Source organism: Castor canadensis, chromosome 10 (assembly GCF_047511655.1).
Source record: "Castor canadensis chromosome 10, mCasCan1.hap1v2, whole genome shotgun sequence".
NCBI lineage: Eukaryota > Metazoa > Chordata > Mammalia > Rodentia > Castoridae > Castor > Castor canadensis.
In genome coordinates, this window is record NC_133395.1 from 99,673,353 (window position 1) to 99,687,893 (window position 14,541).

At 38.2% G+C, this 14,541-nt stretch overlaps 1 protein-coding gene across 12 annotated transcripts in view; it reads left to right on the forward strand.

The window, feature by feature from the left end:
* The window catches only part of Nek10 (NIMA related kinase 10), a 260,109-nt gene that overhangs the window by 221,178 nt on the left and 24,390 nt on the right, over positions 1-14,541 (forward strand). For 7 of the 12 annotated variants that reach the window (XR_012436301.1, XM_074043773.1, XM_074043776.1 and 4 more), the window contains 3 exons: positions 57-197; positions 11,188-11,217; positions 12,941-13,041. Coding sequence is in view for 9 of the 12 variants with exons in the window: in XM_074043773.1 (XP_073899874.1) it covers positions 57-197; positions 11,188-11,217; positions 12,941-13,041 (272 nt within the window). In the remaining 3 variants the exon portion in view is untranslated. The remainder of the gene's footprint in view (positions 1-56; positions 198-11,187; positions 11,218-12,940; positions 13,042-14,541) is intronic. The other 5 variants (XR_012436303.1, XR_012436302.1, XM_074043779.1 and 2 more) reach the window with 2 other exon arrangements.

Here is a 14,541-nt window from a genome sequence, read left to right on the forward strand (position 1 = left end):
CTGAAATGCAGTGTAATGTGTGACAGTTTATACCTTTCCCCCTTTTATTTCTTCAGCTCTGCTGCCTCTTGACCTGCTTCTGAAAGTGCCGCCCCTCATGCTCAGGGCCCACCATAAGGAGCTAGAGGCCGAGCTAGTGACAGGGTGGCAGTCCCATAGCCTTCCGACAGCGATTCTTCGCAATCTCAAAGACCATGGTAGTACCTGTTAGGTCTTGTTGGTGTTAAGAATACAGTGGGAAAACTCAGAATTATAGTTGGGCCTGAAATGTGCAAATGATGCTGGAGAGGTAATTTTAATTTAAATACCAGGTGAATTCTATTTGACTTGTCAACCACCATTGCAATCATTGATTAAAATACTATAGTCCGTTTTTCAAATCTTTTTATTTATGCCTCTATGGGAATATTAACCAATTAAACTATTGATGTTTAAAGTGTATACCTACTAACAAAAAGTACTGCATTTTTTTGCTTTGTTTTCTGTGATGGCAATAGGGTTTGAACCCAGGGCTACATGCTTGCTAGGCAGGTGCTCTACCACTCAAGCCACACCACCAGCCCTTCTGTTCTGGTTATTTTGGAAATAGGATCTCACTTTTTGCCCAGGCTGAGCTGGATCAGTTTTCCTATTTTAAGCTTCCTGTCATAGCTGGGATAATAGGCACCCCACCATACCTCCTATTGGTTGAGATGGGGGTCTCACAAAATTTTTGCTTAGTCTGGCCTTACAATCCTCATGATCTCACAACTAAGCAAAAAGTTGAATAATTGTGCTTTTTAATATCTGTATGAGTACATGGCTTGTGAGTAAAAAAGTTCTCTTTTACTATTTTGCTTAATTTGGAATTATTGTCTAATGGTGTTTTCACTTTCGATTCCTTAATTAATATTTTTCAACAGTTAACATATGTAGTGAACATAGATGATGGGAGTGTGTTTATTGTGATATTCAGCCATATCTCCACACTTATTAAATTTTCAATGAAAGAATTATTGATCATTTGAGGCCATTGCAAGGTCATCATAGATGCAAAACAAGATGATTTTATTATTAATATGCTAAAACTCTGATGCTGACCATAGGTCTGTTTCTGTTATTTTTGCAAAAGAAATTCACAGCATAATCATGAAGTTAAAGTGATTGCTGTTGGCTTATTTCATTACAGTAGAGCAAAGCACATACACATGTAAACAAGTCACAATTGTATTATAATTCATAATAGGAATTCTTTTTCCTAAAGGGCATATTGAAGTGGTCTGTTGTAAGGCTTGATTTTATATCAGTGATATTGATCAGATCTCTGGAACTTTAAACAACTGATTTACATTTCAACACAGTTTGCATTTGATGTACTCCTTATTCCTACTGTTTCCATACCATCCATTATTTAAAAGTTACTAATTTATATGTTTCTAAACTTAAGCCATAATACACTAAATCATTTTAAGTGTCAGCAAATGCTAAATTTTACCCATAAAAGGAATAATTTGTTTTTCTAGTATCATAGAACACATTAATGCATATGAGAGAATTTGGACTACCACTATTCTACTTTCAAGTAAAAGAATAGGTTTTCCCTCCATCTTACTAAAAATTGCTTTTCTGAATGTTATAAATGTCATATTTTTTAAGTGTCACAGTTAACAAGGGCTATTAGTTAACTAAGTTATGAATAACTGGTACCAGCCCATTTGCTTAGGCACCTCATCTGCACGTCATGCTTGACCCATTATTCCCTCTGTGTTTCTAGGTAATTGAGAGCACTCCAGCAACAGGTGTCATGAGATGGTCTTGAGTTACACCAGGTGTTACTAATAATAGGCAAAGTGCTGGCATTGAAAGGCTTTGCTTGAAAAACTGACACATCAAATTAGTGTATCTTACTTAATTAACATTTAATTTAGCTTTTATGAATGGAATGGAACATATTGAAAATTATATATAATTAACACCTATAACCTTTTATTTCCTAAGTATTGTAGAAAAAATGGAAGTGTGGGGAATTTTGCCAAAAACTGAGTTTGCCCTTGGGAATATATGTAGCATGTAAAAATTATTTTCTATGTGCTGTGACAGAACAAAGTGTGAGAATATTATTTTAGAGTTCCAAGTGGCTGTCTTGTAATATGATTTTGCCTACATGATACTTATGTACCTCTTTTAATGACACCTCCAAACTCCTGTGGAAAAAACAATCATGAAACAAATTCAATTAATGCTATTAAAAGACACCGTGTTCTATCTCTTAATTCTATCAATAATTTATTTTACTCATATTCTTTTGGCTAAATAATAGTGTAGTTCCCTGTCTAGAGAAATGAAAATTTAGGAATTACTATATTGCATGGATGAAAGTGTTAATAGTAATTAACATGGAATAAATGAACAAACTTTAATGTTAATTATTTTAGCCCAACTTCCACAACTTCAGTCACTTGTGAATTGCCAAGTACACAAATTTCACCATATCACAATACCATTTGTATTCCTGTTTGCCTAGTATTTTTCTTTATGTTGACACACTTTCTCAACTTGAACTTTATATTATTTCTACAAATGGGAAATAAGGAAATATTACTTGCCATAAATAGATTGCAGTGCTAAACATAAATAAAAATTTAAGAAAACAGCATTAACTTTTAAGTAGATATCATTGTGTGCTTATCCTGAGCTCAGTTGTTTCATTACAAAAGAACATAAGCTAATATTTGGGAAATAGTGAACATATACTTGCACCATACTGAAATGTAATCCTGATATAATCAGTAGAAAGGAAAGAAAATTAGAAAATGAGTACCTTTTCCACTGTGGCATGGTGCTGAATATACTGACAACACTAAATTATGCTATATAAATGCCTCATGTCTTGAGGAACTCCATTCTTTAAAAATAATTGATTGAGGATGGGCATTACATCTGTAATCCCAGATACTCAGAAGGAGCTACTCAGAAAGCTTTGCAGAACCTGATCTTCTTTTATTTTCTTCCTTCCTTCCGCTCTCCCTCTCTCCCTTTCTCCCTCCCTTTTTCCCCCTCCATCCCTTCCTTCCTTTCTCTTCTTTCTTTCCCTTTTTTGGTACTACAGATTGAAATCCAAGCTTTGTTGTTGTGAGGCAAACACTTTTGAGCCTTGCCTCAGTCCAAGACCCTAACTCAAAAACAAAAGACTGGGGGCATGGGCCAAGTGGTAGAGTTCAAGTGGTAGAAGCAAATGCCTGGGTTCAATCCCAGTACCAAAAAATTTGATTCTATTGTCTGTATAGTCAAAACAATTAATAAAAAATGATATATTTAATATTTTGAATGGGAAAAAGTCTAGGGTCTGTCATATATACAAAAAAAATCTTTTCCTCTTGAGGCAAGATATATGGCATTTGTAAAAATTAAATCATACCAGAACATAACATGTATTGTTTGTCACATAGGTAGGGTGCAAATGTAGTGTCAGCTAAGAGCAAGGCCTAATTTGACTGGATTAAGTAATGCTGACATTTCCCCTCATTTAGCAACACTTTGACATCCAGGCATGGAACTCATTCATATATGGGAACTCTTATACTCTGTATTTTCAATAGAAATTGTTACTTCATGATTTCTGGCTGTTAATTATGTTTTTGCTTGAGATGGCTATAGATCTATTTTTAGACTTAGCTCTTGTTCATGAAGGTCAGATCTAAATAAAGTAGTTAATGTTTCATCAAAATAGTCTAGAAAACTCAGCTCATATTCTGCTTATCTTTATATGGGCAACCCTTAGTAGCTTATTTTCAACTTAGTTCTTGATGTATTGTTTATAAAATTAATTTTCACAATTGTCAAAGTGATTTTGAATACGTTTTCTCTTATTTATCACATAGCAACTTTTTTGGCATGTAAAAGTTAGCATATCAGATTTTAGTCAAAACTCCAAGAATACTAGTCTATATTGTTATATACTTTTCTATATTTAATTTGGATTTGGAGCATATTACTTAATATTTCTCCATTAGATTATAAGCATCTTTAGCAAGGTTTCATATATATATATAATTATGTATATATAAATAGTGATATATATGTGTATATATAGCTCGATACACATCTTGAGTATGTCCTCTGAGATCAGTCCTTTGAAAAATGTTTTTATTGAGTAATTGACACAAACTCACCACTAAACAAATTATAAACCTTTGTTTATCCCTGTATCCCTAATCTGCAAATCCAAAATCTAGACTGCTCCAAAACCCAAAACTTTTTTAAGTCATGACATGTGCAAAATTTGCACCTGACCTCATGATGAAGCCCAGTCAAAATTCAAGTTTACGAAAAATATTGGGGAAAATTACCTTAAGGCTACGTGTATAAGGTATATATGAAGCATGTATGAATTTTGCATTTAGACTTGGCTTCCGTCATCAAGATAGCTCATTATGTTTATGTAAATGTACAAAAAATTAAACAGTCTGAATTTCAAAATACTTCTTTCTCCAAGCATTTCAGTTTGGGGCTACTCAGTCTGTAGTGCATTCTTTCTTAGACTAGACAAGTGAGGCCCTGAAGGAGTATTCCCCAGGCTCCAGGAGGATGCTGCCTGGAGATGCAGGGGTTTTCATAATTTTTGTAGAGCAACTAATGGAGAAAAGCATGACTCTCAAATCCCAAATTGCCATTATTAATGAATTTTTGAAAAGTAGCTTTTAAAGGCATTTGCATTAGTCACAGGACTACATATTGAAGGAGGGAACAGATGAGTCAACAGTAGTGAGAAACCTAGACATCAACAACCTTGGGTTCACAGAACTCTTTTGTGCACAAAGTATAATGTCCTCAGGTGCATGGACCGTAACCAGCACACTCCTTTATAGAAATGTCCAGTAGCAGTGGCCTGCAATCTGTCCATGTGTCAGCTCCTTAGGGAGTAAATTCTTCAGATGTCACAAGGCAATATTAATTATGTAATCAGTCATTAAGTTTCTGCTAATTTCCTTTTTTTAAGAAAAACAATGAAACATCTAAGTTGGGCTATCAAAACCATTCTGTAACGGCTGCTGCAGGAGCCCTCTCTCCTGACAGCAAGAGGTGGGGTCAGGGGGGAGAAATAAACCAAGCCTTGTATGCACATATGAATAATAAAAGAAAAATGAAAAAAAAAAAAAAAAGAGGCCCTTTCTTCTGTCTAGGCCACTTGCTTGTCTTCCACTATGGCTGAGACCACCTCTTTAAAACTGTCACTCCCTAGTAGGTTTAACAGATTATTGGGTATGTTTTAGAGAGTGTATTAATTACAGTGCTATTTATTTAACTACTTATTGCTTTTTATTGTATTGGAGTGCAAAAGCTTAATTGCTTTCTTTAGCAGGTGTCCAGGTTTTATTTAATACATTAATGATAGAACCAAGTGGAGGACAAATGAGATAATTTCATGAGCTGAGCATTAGAAGAACAGGGATTTGGATAGTTAGACAAAGAAGGGAAAGCTGAAATGTGAGTGCTGAGTGAAGCACAAGACTGGTGAAACTTCTGCAGGCAGTAAAGCCTGTTATCTTCATCATCTGGCTTAAAGTCACACCAGTACATCAATTTCTGCACATTACCCTCTAACACACAGGGCTGCAAACTGCCTGCACCTTTATCGGTATGTATTGTTAGTTAAATATACTGTGACATTACCCAAGAGTATTAGATTAGGACCAAGCAGGGTTGTTAGGAAATATTCCAGCGTGATAAGTGGTGAGGGGGCAAAGCTCGTCTTGCTGTTCCTTCTAGTTTGATTGGTCAGCTTTTGAATCTGTAATAGGGAACACAGTGTGTTTTCACACCATAATATTTTTTTTCTGGAGCATTCTATATTATATCAATAGAATTGACTTACAGAGAAAAATTCTCTGAAAGTCAGAGAATAAAGGGACCAGTGTGGATTGGTTAATGATTGTATTATCATGTAAGAAATAATAATTGTATCATTATTTAAGAAGCCAGTGGTTCACACCTATAATTCTAGCTACTTGGGAGGTGGAGATCTGGAGGATTGTGGTTCAAAATCAGTTGGAGCAAAAAGTTCGTGCGATCCCATTTCAACCAATAAAAACTGTGCATGGTGGCATACTCCTGTCATCCCAGATAGGTGGGAAGTATAAATAGGAGGACTGAAGTATAAACAGGGAGATCCTATTTAAAAAATATATCTAAAGCCAAAGGGGCTAGAGTGTGGCTCAAGTGGTAGACTGCCTGCCTAGTAAGTGAAAAAGAAAACCTAACCAATTAGCCTATAGGTCCATTTCAACATGTTGGTGATTTTTTAAAAATGCTATCAGGCAGATGAGAAAAATTGTCAATTGCTATTCTCTGTCTTCTTACCAGGGTGGCATTTTTGTTCCCAGGGTTTCATATGAATTATGGTCTGAGAGTTTGGGACTCCCTGTACTGACGTTGATCTGATTATTGAGTGTGCTCACACTTCTACACTTGCGTCCAAAGACATGGCACAGCCCTACCTGACCTCCAGTTCCCCATCCATGTTTCCACCTATGGCTGTGTCCTCTTGGTGTGAAGGCAAGACCTCCATAGGGCAAGCTCTCCCACTGTGGCATCATACCTCCCTCTGCTGTGACATCCTAGGAGGCTCTCCTTGCTGCCCTCTGCCCCATTCCATGGTGGGAACAGAGCTCACAGTCTTCCACACTTGGATTCCCAAACCCTAAAAGATTTCTTTCAGTTGGTTCTTCCCCTCCCTACTTCTCCCACCACAGTCTTTCCCAGAAGTGAGCTGGGATGTGGTGTCTTCTCTTGCCTCCTCCTCCACTCCATGAGCAACTTTCCCTCATCAGAAAGGTCAGGAAGAAGAGTTTGTTTAGCGACAGTTTTTCTGAATCCTTTGGCCTTTGGCTGAGAGTTGCTTTAAAAAAAAAGAGCCAAGGAACTCACTCTCTATATTCCCTGACACCTCTCTGCCACCCCATCTTGGGGCAGTGGGAGCCTCACAGTCTGCTGCTTGACTGGGGAGGGTCACAGGATCAAAAGCAAGTACACGGAATAATGCAGCAGCAAATTGTTCACACACATCTGGACATGCATTTTATGTAGCCATTTCTAGCAATCTTGACCTAAGAAATCTCAAGATTATATTTTATGTAATAGAAAAATAACTAAAAAGACAGTGGTTCTTTGAATTGGGGTATCCAAACCCTCAAACACACAACATATTAAACCACAATAGAATGTAAGATGCATTATATAAAAGATTTGTCCAGAATTCAGCAGGAAATGACTTCATCTTTGCATCTGTGGCCTTTAAACTGCTTATGTCTGAAGTTTGAAATGGAAGGAGTTTGTTGCCTGGGCACCAGAGGGTTAAAGGAGCTGATACTGTGACTCAGTTTTCTACCATCCCATGGGAATTCTACAAGGGTTGACGGTAGTAGGGGGAACTAGGCCCAGACTGTCAAGTCCCTTCCTAGCAATTCCTAGCAATTCCTGCAAATGTAGAAACATCTGTTGGTCCGGGTTGGGAAATATCCCATATCCAAGCCCCCAGTCATGATCTTCTCTGTCACTTCCCTGTTTTTTCGTGGGACCTTGTATTAGTCAGTTTTCCATGACTATAATGAAATACCTAAGGTAGGCTAACCTTATAAAGAAAAGAGGCTTACTTAGCTCACAGTTTTGCAGGTTCAAGAGCATGGTGCTTGCACCAGCTCAGTTCTGGTGAGGACCTTTTGCTGGCAGGCAGATTCGTGAGGCAGTACATGTGTCACATAGCAAGAGAAAGTGAGTGAGCATGTCTGTGTCTGTTGGTCTGGTTTCTCCTTCTTCTTATAAAGCCACTATTAGTCAATCATGGGAGCTCCACCCAACCAGAGGACAAATGAAATTCAAAACATAGCAGATGTCACTCTCTGAGCCACTGAAGCCCTGTGTCAGCATCCTTCTTGTCTCCAGCCCCACATAGACAGCTGTTACTCCCCTCACAGCAAAAAACCACCAGTCCCTTTATTTTACTCCCTTTTCATCATGCTCCCATTTTAGAAGAAGAAATAAAGGCTCAAAGAAGTTGTGATTTTCTTGAAACCATGCTGCTAATACCCAGTGGAGAGAGAATGTTCCAGTCAGGTCTCTGCCTTCAGCTCTAGGCCTCTTCCCATTAGATCAACTTTCCTGAAACTCAGTCACCTTGTGGCTCCTCACCATCCAGGATGGTGCCTGGATTCCTCTCCTGCCGAGCACATACCAAGCCAGGTGCACTCCTCACATCACTGGCTGTCCTTTGCTGGAACTGTGCCTTGTATGCAGAAACTACCTTTCCTCACACAAAGCCCTGTCCTGAAGGCCAACTCATTCTTCATGGTCTTCTCACATGTAGCCTTTGCACTTACTCCTCACCTCCATCCTCATGAGTGAACCTTTCATCAAGACACCTGAGTGGGGAAGGAGGTGAGAGTGAGTCTGGTGATCTTGCCCCCCAGTACAGCTGGTCCAAAGTAAAAAAGCTCACATGTGCTTTTGCCCCATTCATTATGGGAAAATATTTTCCCCTTCTTCAGGGAGCCCCACCCTCCTCTACCTTTCTTTTCTCTGGTTGTCTAAATTTCCAGATTCTTAGCAAAGAGAATTCAGAAAAATAATATGGTTGACACTCTATCATGGTCAACTGGGGGAATGCAGTGTAACCCTTTTTTTTTTTTGTATTCAATTTGTAATGTGTGTATTTTAGTGAATTGTTGTTTCAATAGAGTGGATATCTATATAAATTAAGTCTCAAAGCACCAGGGGTAGGCAAATTCCTTGGCAATTTTAATGTGCTACACAATAATAAAGCAGAATATAGTGCATGGTGCAGGCTGAAAAGACTTAATGCTCCCAGTTTATTGCAGATGCGTGCTTTACAAAAATATTTAGTCAACTGAACGTTCAAAGGTATAGGTAGAACATCATGTTAAAAATATTAGTCCTTTTAATAAGAGGAACGCTGTTTCAGACTTTATGTTTATAGTAACTAGAGGGATAGTCTTGATCACCCAGCCTCCTGGTGGCAGTTTGGGAGGAGGAATGGGCCCTTCACTTTTCTAGAATGAGTCAGTGCTACAGCTCTTTAGGGTACTGGTTTCATGTCCTATCTGTCACTTGCCTTGCAATCTTCACTGGGTAATCTAATCCCACTAAAGCTCAGTGTCTCAGTCAGCTTGGGTGGCCATAACAAAATATCATAAACTGAGTAGCTTATAAACACAGTTCCAAAGACTAGAGATCCTAGGTCAAGGTGTGGACATGTCTGGTTTCTGGCAATGCCTTGTTTTCCAATTCACAGATGGTTCTTTCTAGCTGTGTCCATGGTAGCAACAGCACCAGAGCTGCATTGGACCTCTCTTGTAAGGACACCAATCCCATTTATGAGAACTCTGCCCTCTCGACCTAGTCACTTCCCACTGCATGCTTAGGGTTTAGGATGTCAACATAGGAATTTCGGGGCAGGGAAGCACTCTTACCTCCTCAGGTATGAAATGGGGTAAAACAGCTCCCTTTCTGAATGATTGTATCTATTAGATAAGACTACATGTGTAGAATGCCCAATCCATCCTACAGAAGTCCTCCTTTTCCTCCCAGATCCTCATACCTAACACTATAGAGGAGAAAGAGCTGTTTGCTGTCATAGTTGCCACAAAAGTATGCAAGCAAATATAATTAAAAATTTTTTTGATACTTTAATTGCCTCTTTTAAGGAATTTTGTACTTTCTTAGTTTTAAAACACTAATAAAGCCAGTGGTGATGACACATACCTATAATCCCAAACACTTGAGAGACAGAAATAGTGGAATAGAGGTCCCAGGCTGGCCCAGGCAAAAGTGGGAGACCCTATCAGCAAAACAAACTACAAGTAAAAGGACTGGGTTTTGCTCAAGTGGTAGAGCAATTTTGAGGCCCTGAGTTCAATCCCCAGAACCACCAAAAAAATCACTTTAATTTTCCTAAAAGTATTAAGAACTAAATTAATATGCATTTGGGAGTATGATAATATTTTTTAAAATTCAGTATTTCATTAGGTAAAAATGAAGAATGAGTTGTCAGGGAATCACAAACTTGCAAATGTTACAGGTAGACTCCTCATACGTCATTCTCAGTCTGAAGTTTCTTTTCTCTTCGCAAGCGTAGCTCACACCACAGTTTAGTAATCCTGCCAGAGCCCCCAGGAAGCAGATGATGGGACCCTAGTTTGCCATGAACAGTAGAAGTACCTGAGACTGAAAATTCCCTTTAGAGTAGGTGGTGAGGTAGGAAGGATCCTTTAGAGAGAAGGAACGAATCAGGTGAGGTATGTACAGCATCATCACTTGTAATCCTGATAAATGGAAAGCAAATTAGACGGCACGATGTACCCATGGTGCATCCAGAGCATTTGGGGTCATTTCATGACTATAAGGAATGAGCTAGAATGGGGTGTGCTGACCGAAATATTTCCATGACAAACTGAAAGAAACAAAACAAATTCTAAAACAGCCTATATGATGTGATGACTCACCACTCATTTAAAAGAGAAGGGAAAAAGGAAAGAAAAGCAAAAAGGAAGGAAGGAAGGAGGAAGGGAGGGAGGGAGCAAGTCTGCAAATTTTCTGTAACAGGAGCTTTCAGTCTTCCGGAAAGGGCTCTCAATAGAAAACACATTTCATGTCCTGGCTGAGTGGACTCTTACTGCATGCAAGGCACTCTGAAACTTTTCTGTCCTGTTCCAATTCATTCCATTCCATTTTTTCAAAATGCTGCTCATAACCCATTAAGTTGCTTTCAGGATTCAAGTATAGTTTGAAAAATACTGTTCTGAACACACACACATACACACACACACACACACACACACACACACACACACACACACACGGAGACGGGTAGAAAAGGGGCTGAGAGGCAACACACCCAGCTGATATCAGTGGGATGGCTGTGATGGTGGTGGTTCCAGAGAGCCTTGAGCATCATCTGTAAAACTTGTTTTGTTTGATTTCTTGCATGTTTTATAAGGGGAATGTGCAATTAAACATTTGAAATTTGATTTTTAGAGTGTATGCAATCAAAGTTATTTTCAAAAGTCTAGGACTTACTTGGATGAGATGGTCATGGTTAGAGGGTATTAAGAAAACAACTTTTAAGTTAAATTGCATAGTTGATTAGTTGAGAAGGCAGGAATTCTAGCTAACTCTGTCTGTTTTTATATTTAGGGCCACAGATGAGTACATGCTTGTGGCAAGGTAGAGTCAAACCTGTGTGAATCCCATCCCAAATGTCATCACAAACCTAAGAATGCTCAACCATGCTGTGAGATTTTAACTTGCTACCTATGAGTGGTATATCTACAAATCAAAAAAAGAGTAGTCGACCTAAAAAGGCTAAAAAATGAAGCCTTCCATTTTCAGAACATGCAGAGTTAATGTTTCTGTAGCAACATCAACTCTGCTCTGTTACGTAGTGTCCAACTTTTGGATTGGTTTTAGACAAAGAAGTAAATTTTAAAAATTATTTCTGCAAGGAGCAGCACTGCAGAAACTGTGGCATATGGATGCTTGGAACAGACAGCACCAGTGTTCTGTTTTACCTTTGCATGTTTTTGCCTTAAGGGTAATTTATTAAGCCTCATTTTAATTACTAAATAATTGATGATTAAAAGGAATTAGGCACAGTGTATAGGAAAGACTGACCCTTTACCTTGCAAATGTGTAAACAGGAAATTAACAACAAATGACTGAGAACTAGACTGTTTCTAGTGCTAATTTTTCTACCAACTCAGTAAAGACATCCATAAAGAGGATGTTTATGTTATATTCTCTTTTCGTGACTTAGATATAAATTTTTATATGCTTATATAATTTTTAAAAAGTTGACTCTTTTAAACAACTACATTAAATTTTTTTTCTTTAAATGTTTTGAAAACAAAATGTTTTTGGTAAAATACACAAGCTTCCTCAGAAAGCACTTATATAAGAATCATTTTTAGAACTCTTTAATTTTGCTAAAGCAATGATTATACTCAAATTTACTTTCAAATAGGCTCAATGTTGTTTGGTGGGAAGAAAAGTGGGCCTTTTCTTCCTGAATTGTTGCAGGAAGTGTGGTAAAGGAGAGGAAGGGAACAGGCAGAAGAAGAAGGGGGGCAGGGTAAGAGACAGCCACATGCCTGAAGTTTCTCTTCCATTTTCTCCAGTATGGTCTGTGAGTGAGAGGAGGCAGAAGTGGCTGTGGCTTACATAGGGATCAAAGCCATTCCTTTAAACAGCTTTATATTTCCAAGTGAAAAATGGACCACTTATGGTCACAATGCACAACATTGGGGAAGCAACAACTTGACACCATTAGCCTGAATCTGAGAAAATGATGTGGTTTTACAATGAGAATTCAGGATAAGTTACAAATATGTCCAACTTAGACTTAGAAAGAAATTCAAATGAAATTTCCAGTTCATAATAATCAAACATTTGAAGGTTGTTTAGTTCCAGCTAAAAGAAATTTTGTTTCTTTGCTCTGAAAAAAATTCTTATTTGGTGTTTGCATTTAATAATTTTGATAAATTTTGCTTAAAGAATCATGGAGGGCGTAATGAATTTAAAATTTAAAAATGTGAGAGCCTTTTAACTGCACATGTGCAAAGCAGGGCTTTTCAGTGACCACAGTATCCAAGGCACCGCTGACTTCTGATGGCAGTCTGCTATAATTGCAGGCAAAACATACAAGGGACAAATGGTCTTTCCAAATGTTATGACAGGTAACATTATTATGGTACTTAGAAGCATAAAAAGGAGGAAAAGCATTATTTATTCTATATCAGAAGATATTGAAGCATTGAAGGGTCTCTGCATATTGTCTCATTGGAAGGTTGAGGTCTTTGCTTTAATTTTTTTTTTCCAGATTTTTCCCCATTTTGCATTCATATCACTTTTGAAAGAGAACTTGACTAACTGCAGAATTTTTCACCGGCAGCATCTGCAGGAATCGCTGTGTCCCAGAGAAAAGTACGTCAGATCAGTGACCCTATTCAGCAGATGTTAATTCAGCTGCATAAAGTCATCTACATCACCCAGGTCAGTGTTTCACCGTCCAAGCGTGTCACTTTCTTTTCATCTGAAATACAAGTTTGATGCAAGTTGCTGAAGAGCTAACCACCTTCTGGGACTTTCAGTTAGAGTCAATACTTGTGATTTTCCTGTCCAGCTGCACATATGCGGAGATACTGGCTCAGCAGCAAAGCTGGGAAGGCAAGAGGGTTGAAAAGCACATGTTTCAGGTCTTGCCTTTGACATTTAGCCTGCTTTCTCACTGTTAGAGCCTAACCAAAAACAGACTCCCGTACAATGGTCCTTCAGTGTGGGAGTGAGGGTGGAAACAGAGCTGGGCTTGCATTTCCACAAGCAATTTTATTAAAGGAAGGAAAGAAATGTCCCCTTCATTCGTTAATTCTGAGGATGCTGGGTTGATACCAGAACCTCTCAGAAATGTCAAAGCTAAAACCACACACAACCCAGGATTGTTCAGACTTTTTATTTGTGAGTTTACTGACTCTTAGACACCGAGGGAGAAAATCAGCACTGAAAAGTTGCTGTTAATTATTGACACAAATCTCTCTAGTAGTATACAACTTGAATATTCATTCACTAACGGTATGTACTATTAATTAAAAAGAAAATTTTTCAAGAAATAATTGTAGACATTAGGACAAAAAAGTAATTGTTATTTTGAAGTTTAATATTGTATGTCTTATGGAGCTTATTCATTTACTCATTTGATATATAGATATATAATTAGTAAGTGCCTATCATGTGCCAGACAGTATTCTAGTTGCTTGATATATATCTGTGAGCAAAACATAAACATTTCCTCCCTCTAAGAGTCAAGAAGCCAATGTTGAACTGTTGTTGGTTGCCAGTTTTGACATTCTAGTCATACACTCGGCACTACAGAGAAATACTGCAGGGTCAGCAGGCCAACTGGGGCTCACCGAGAGAACAGCTTAAGCCCATTTTGTCTGTCCCTTAATTCCTCTCCCCGCAAAGAAGGAACTAAGAAACAAACATCTTTTTTTTTATTCATATGTGCATACATTGGGTCATTTCTCTCCCTTACTGCCCTCCCTCCCCACACCCTCTTCCTCTTTCCCCCAATCCCCTCACTTCCAAGCAGAACCTGTTCAACCCTCTTCTCCAATTTTGTTGAAGAGAAGGCATAAGCAATAATAAGAAAGACATAGCGTTTTTGCTAGTTTGCGATAAGGATAGCTATACAGAGAGATTCCTAGCATTGCTTCCATTCACAAGTGTATTACAACCCGAATTGATTCATCTCTACCAGAGCTCTTCACTACTTCCCGATCACCTTCCCATAGTGACCTCTGTTGTTTTAAGGTTACTGTATTAGCTCCTCTGCAGTGGGGACATCAAACACTTTCAAGTTTTGGGTGTCCTACCTTTCGCTATTCCTCCTGTATGTGTTCTCCCCTTAGCATGTGACCCATGTCCAATAATATTACTGCATTTGTTTTAGGTCTATAATCCACATATGAGGGAGAACATGTGATTTTTGGTCTT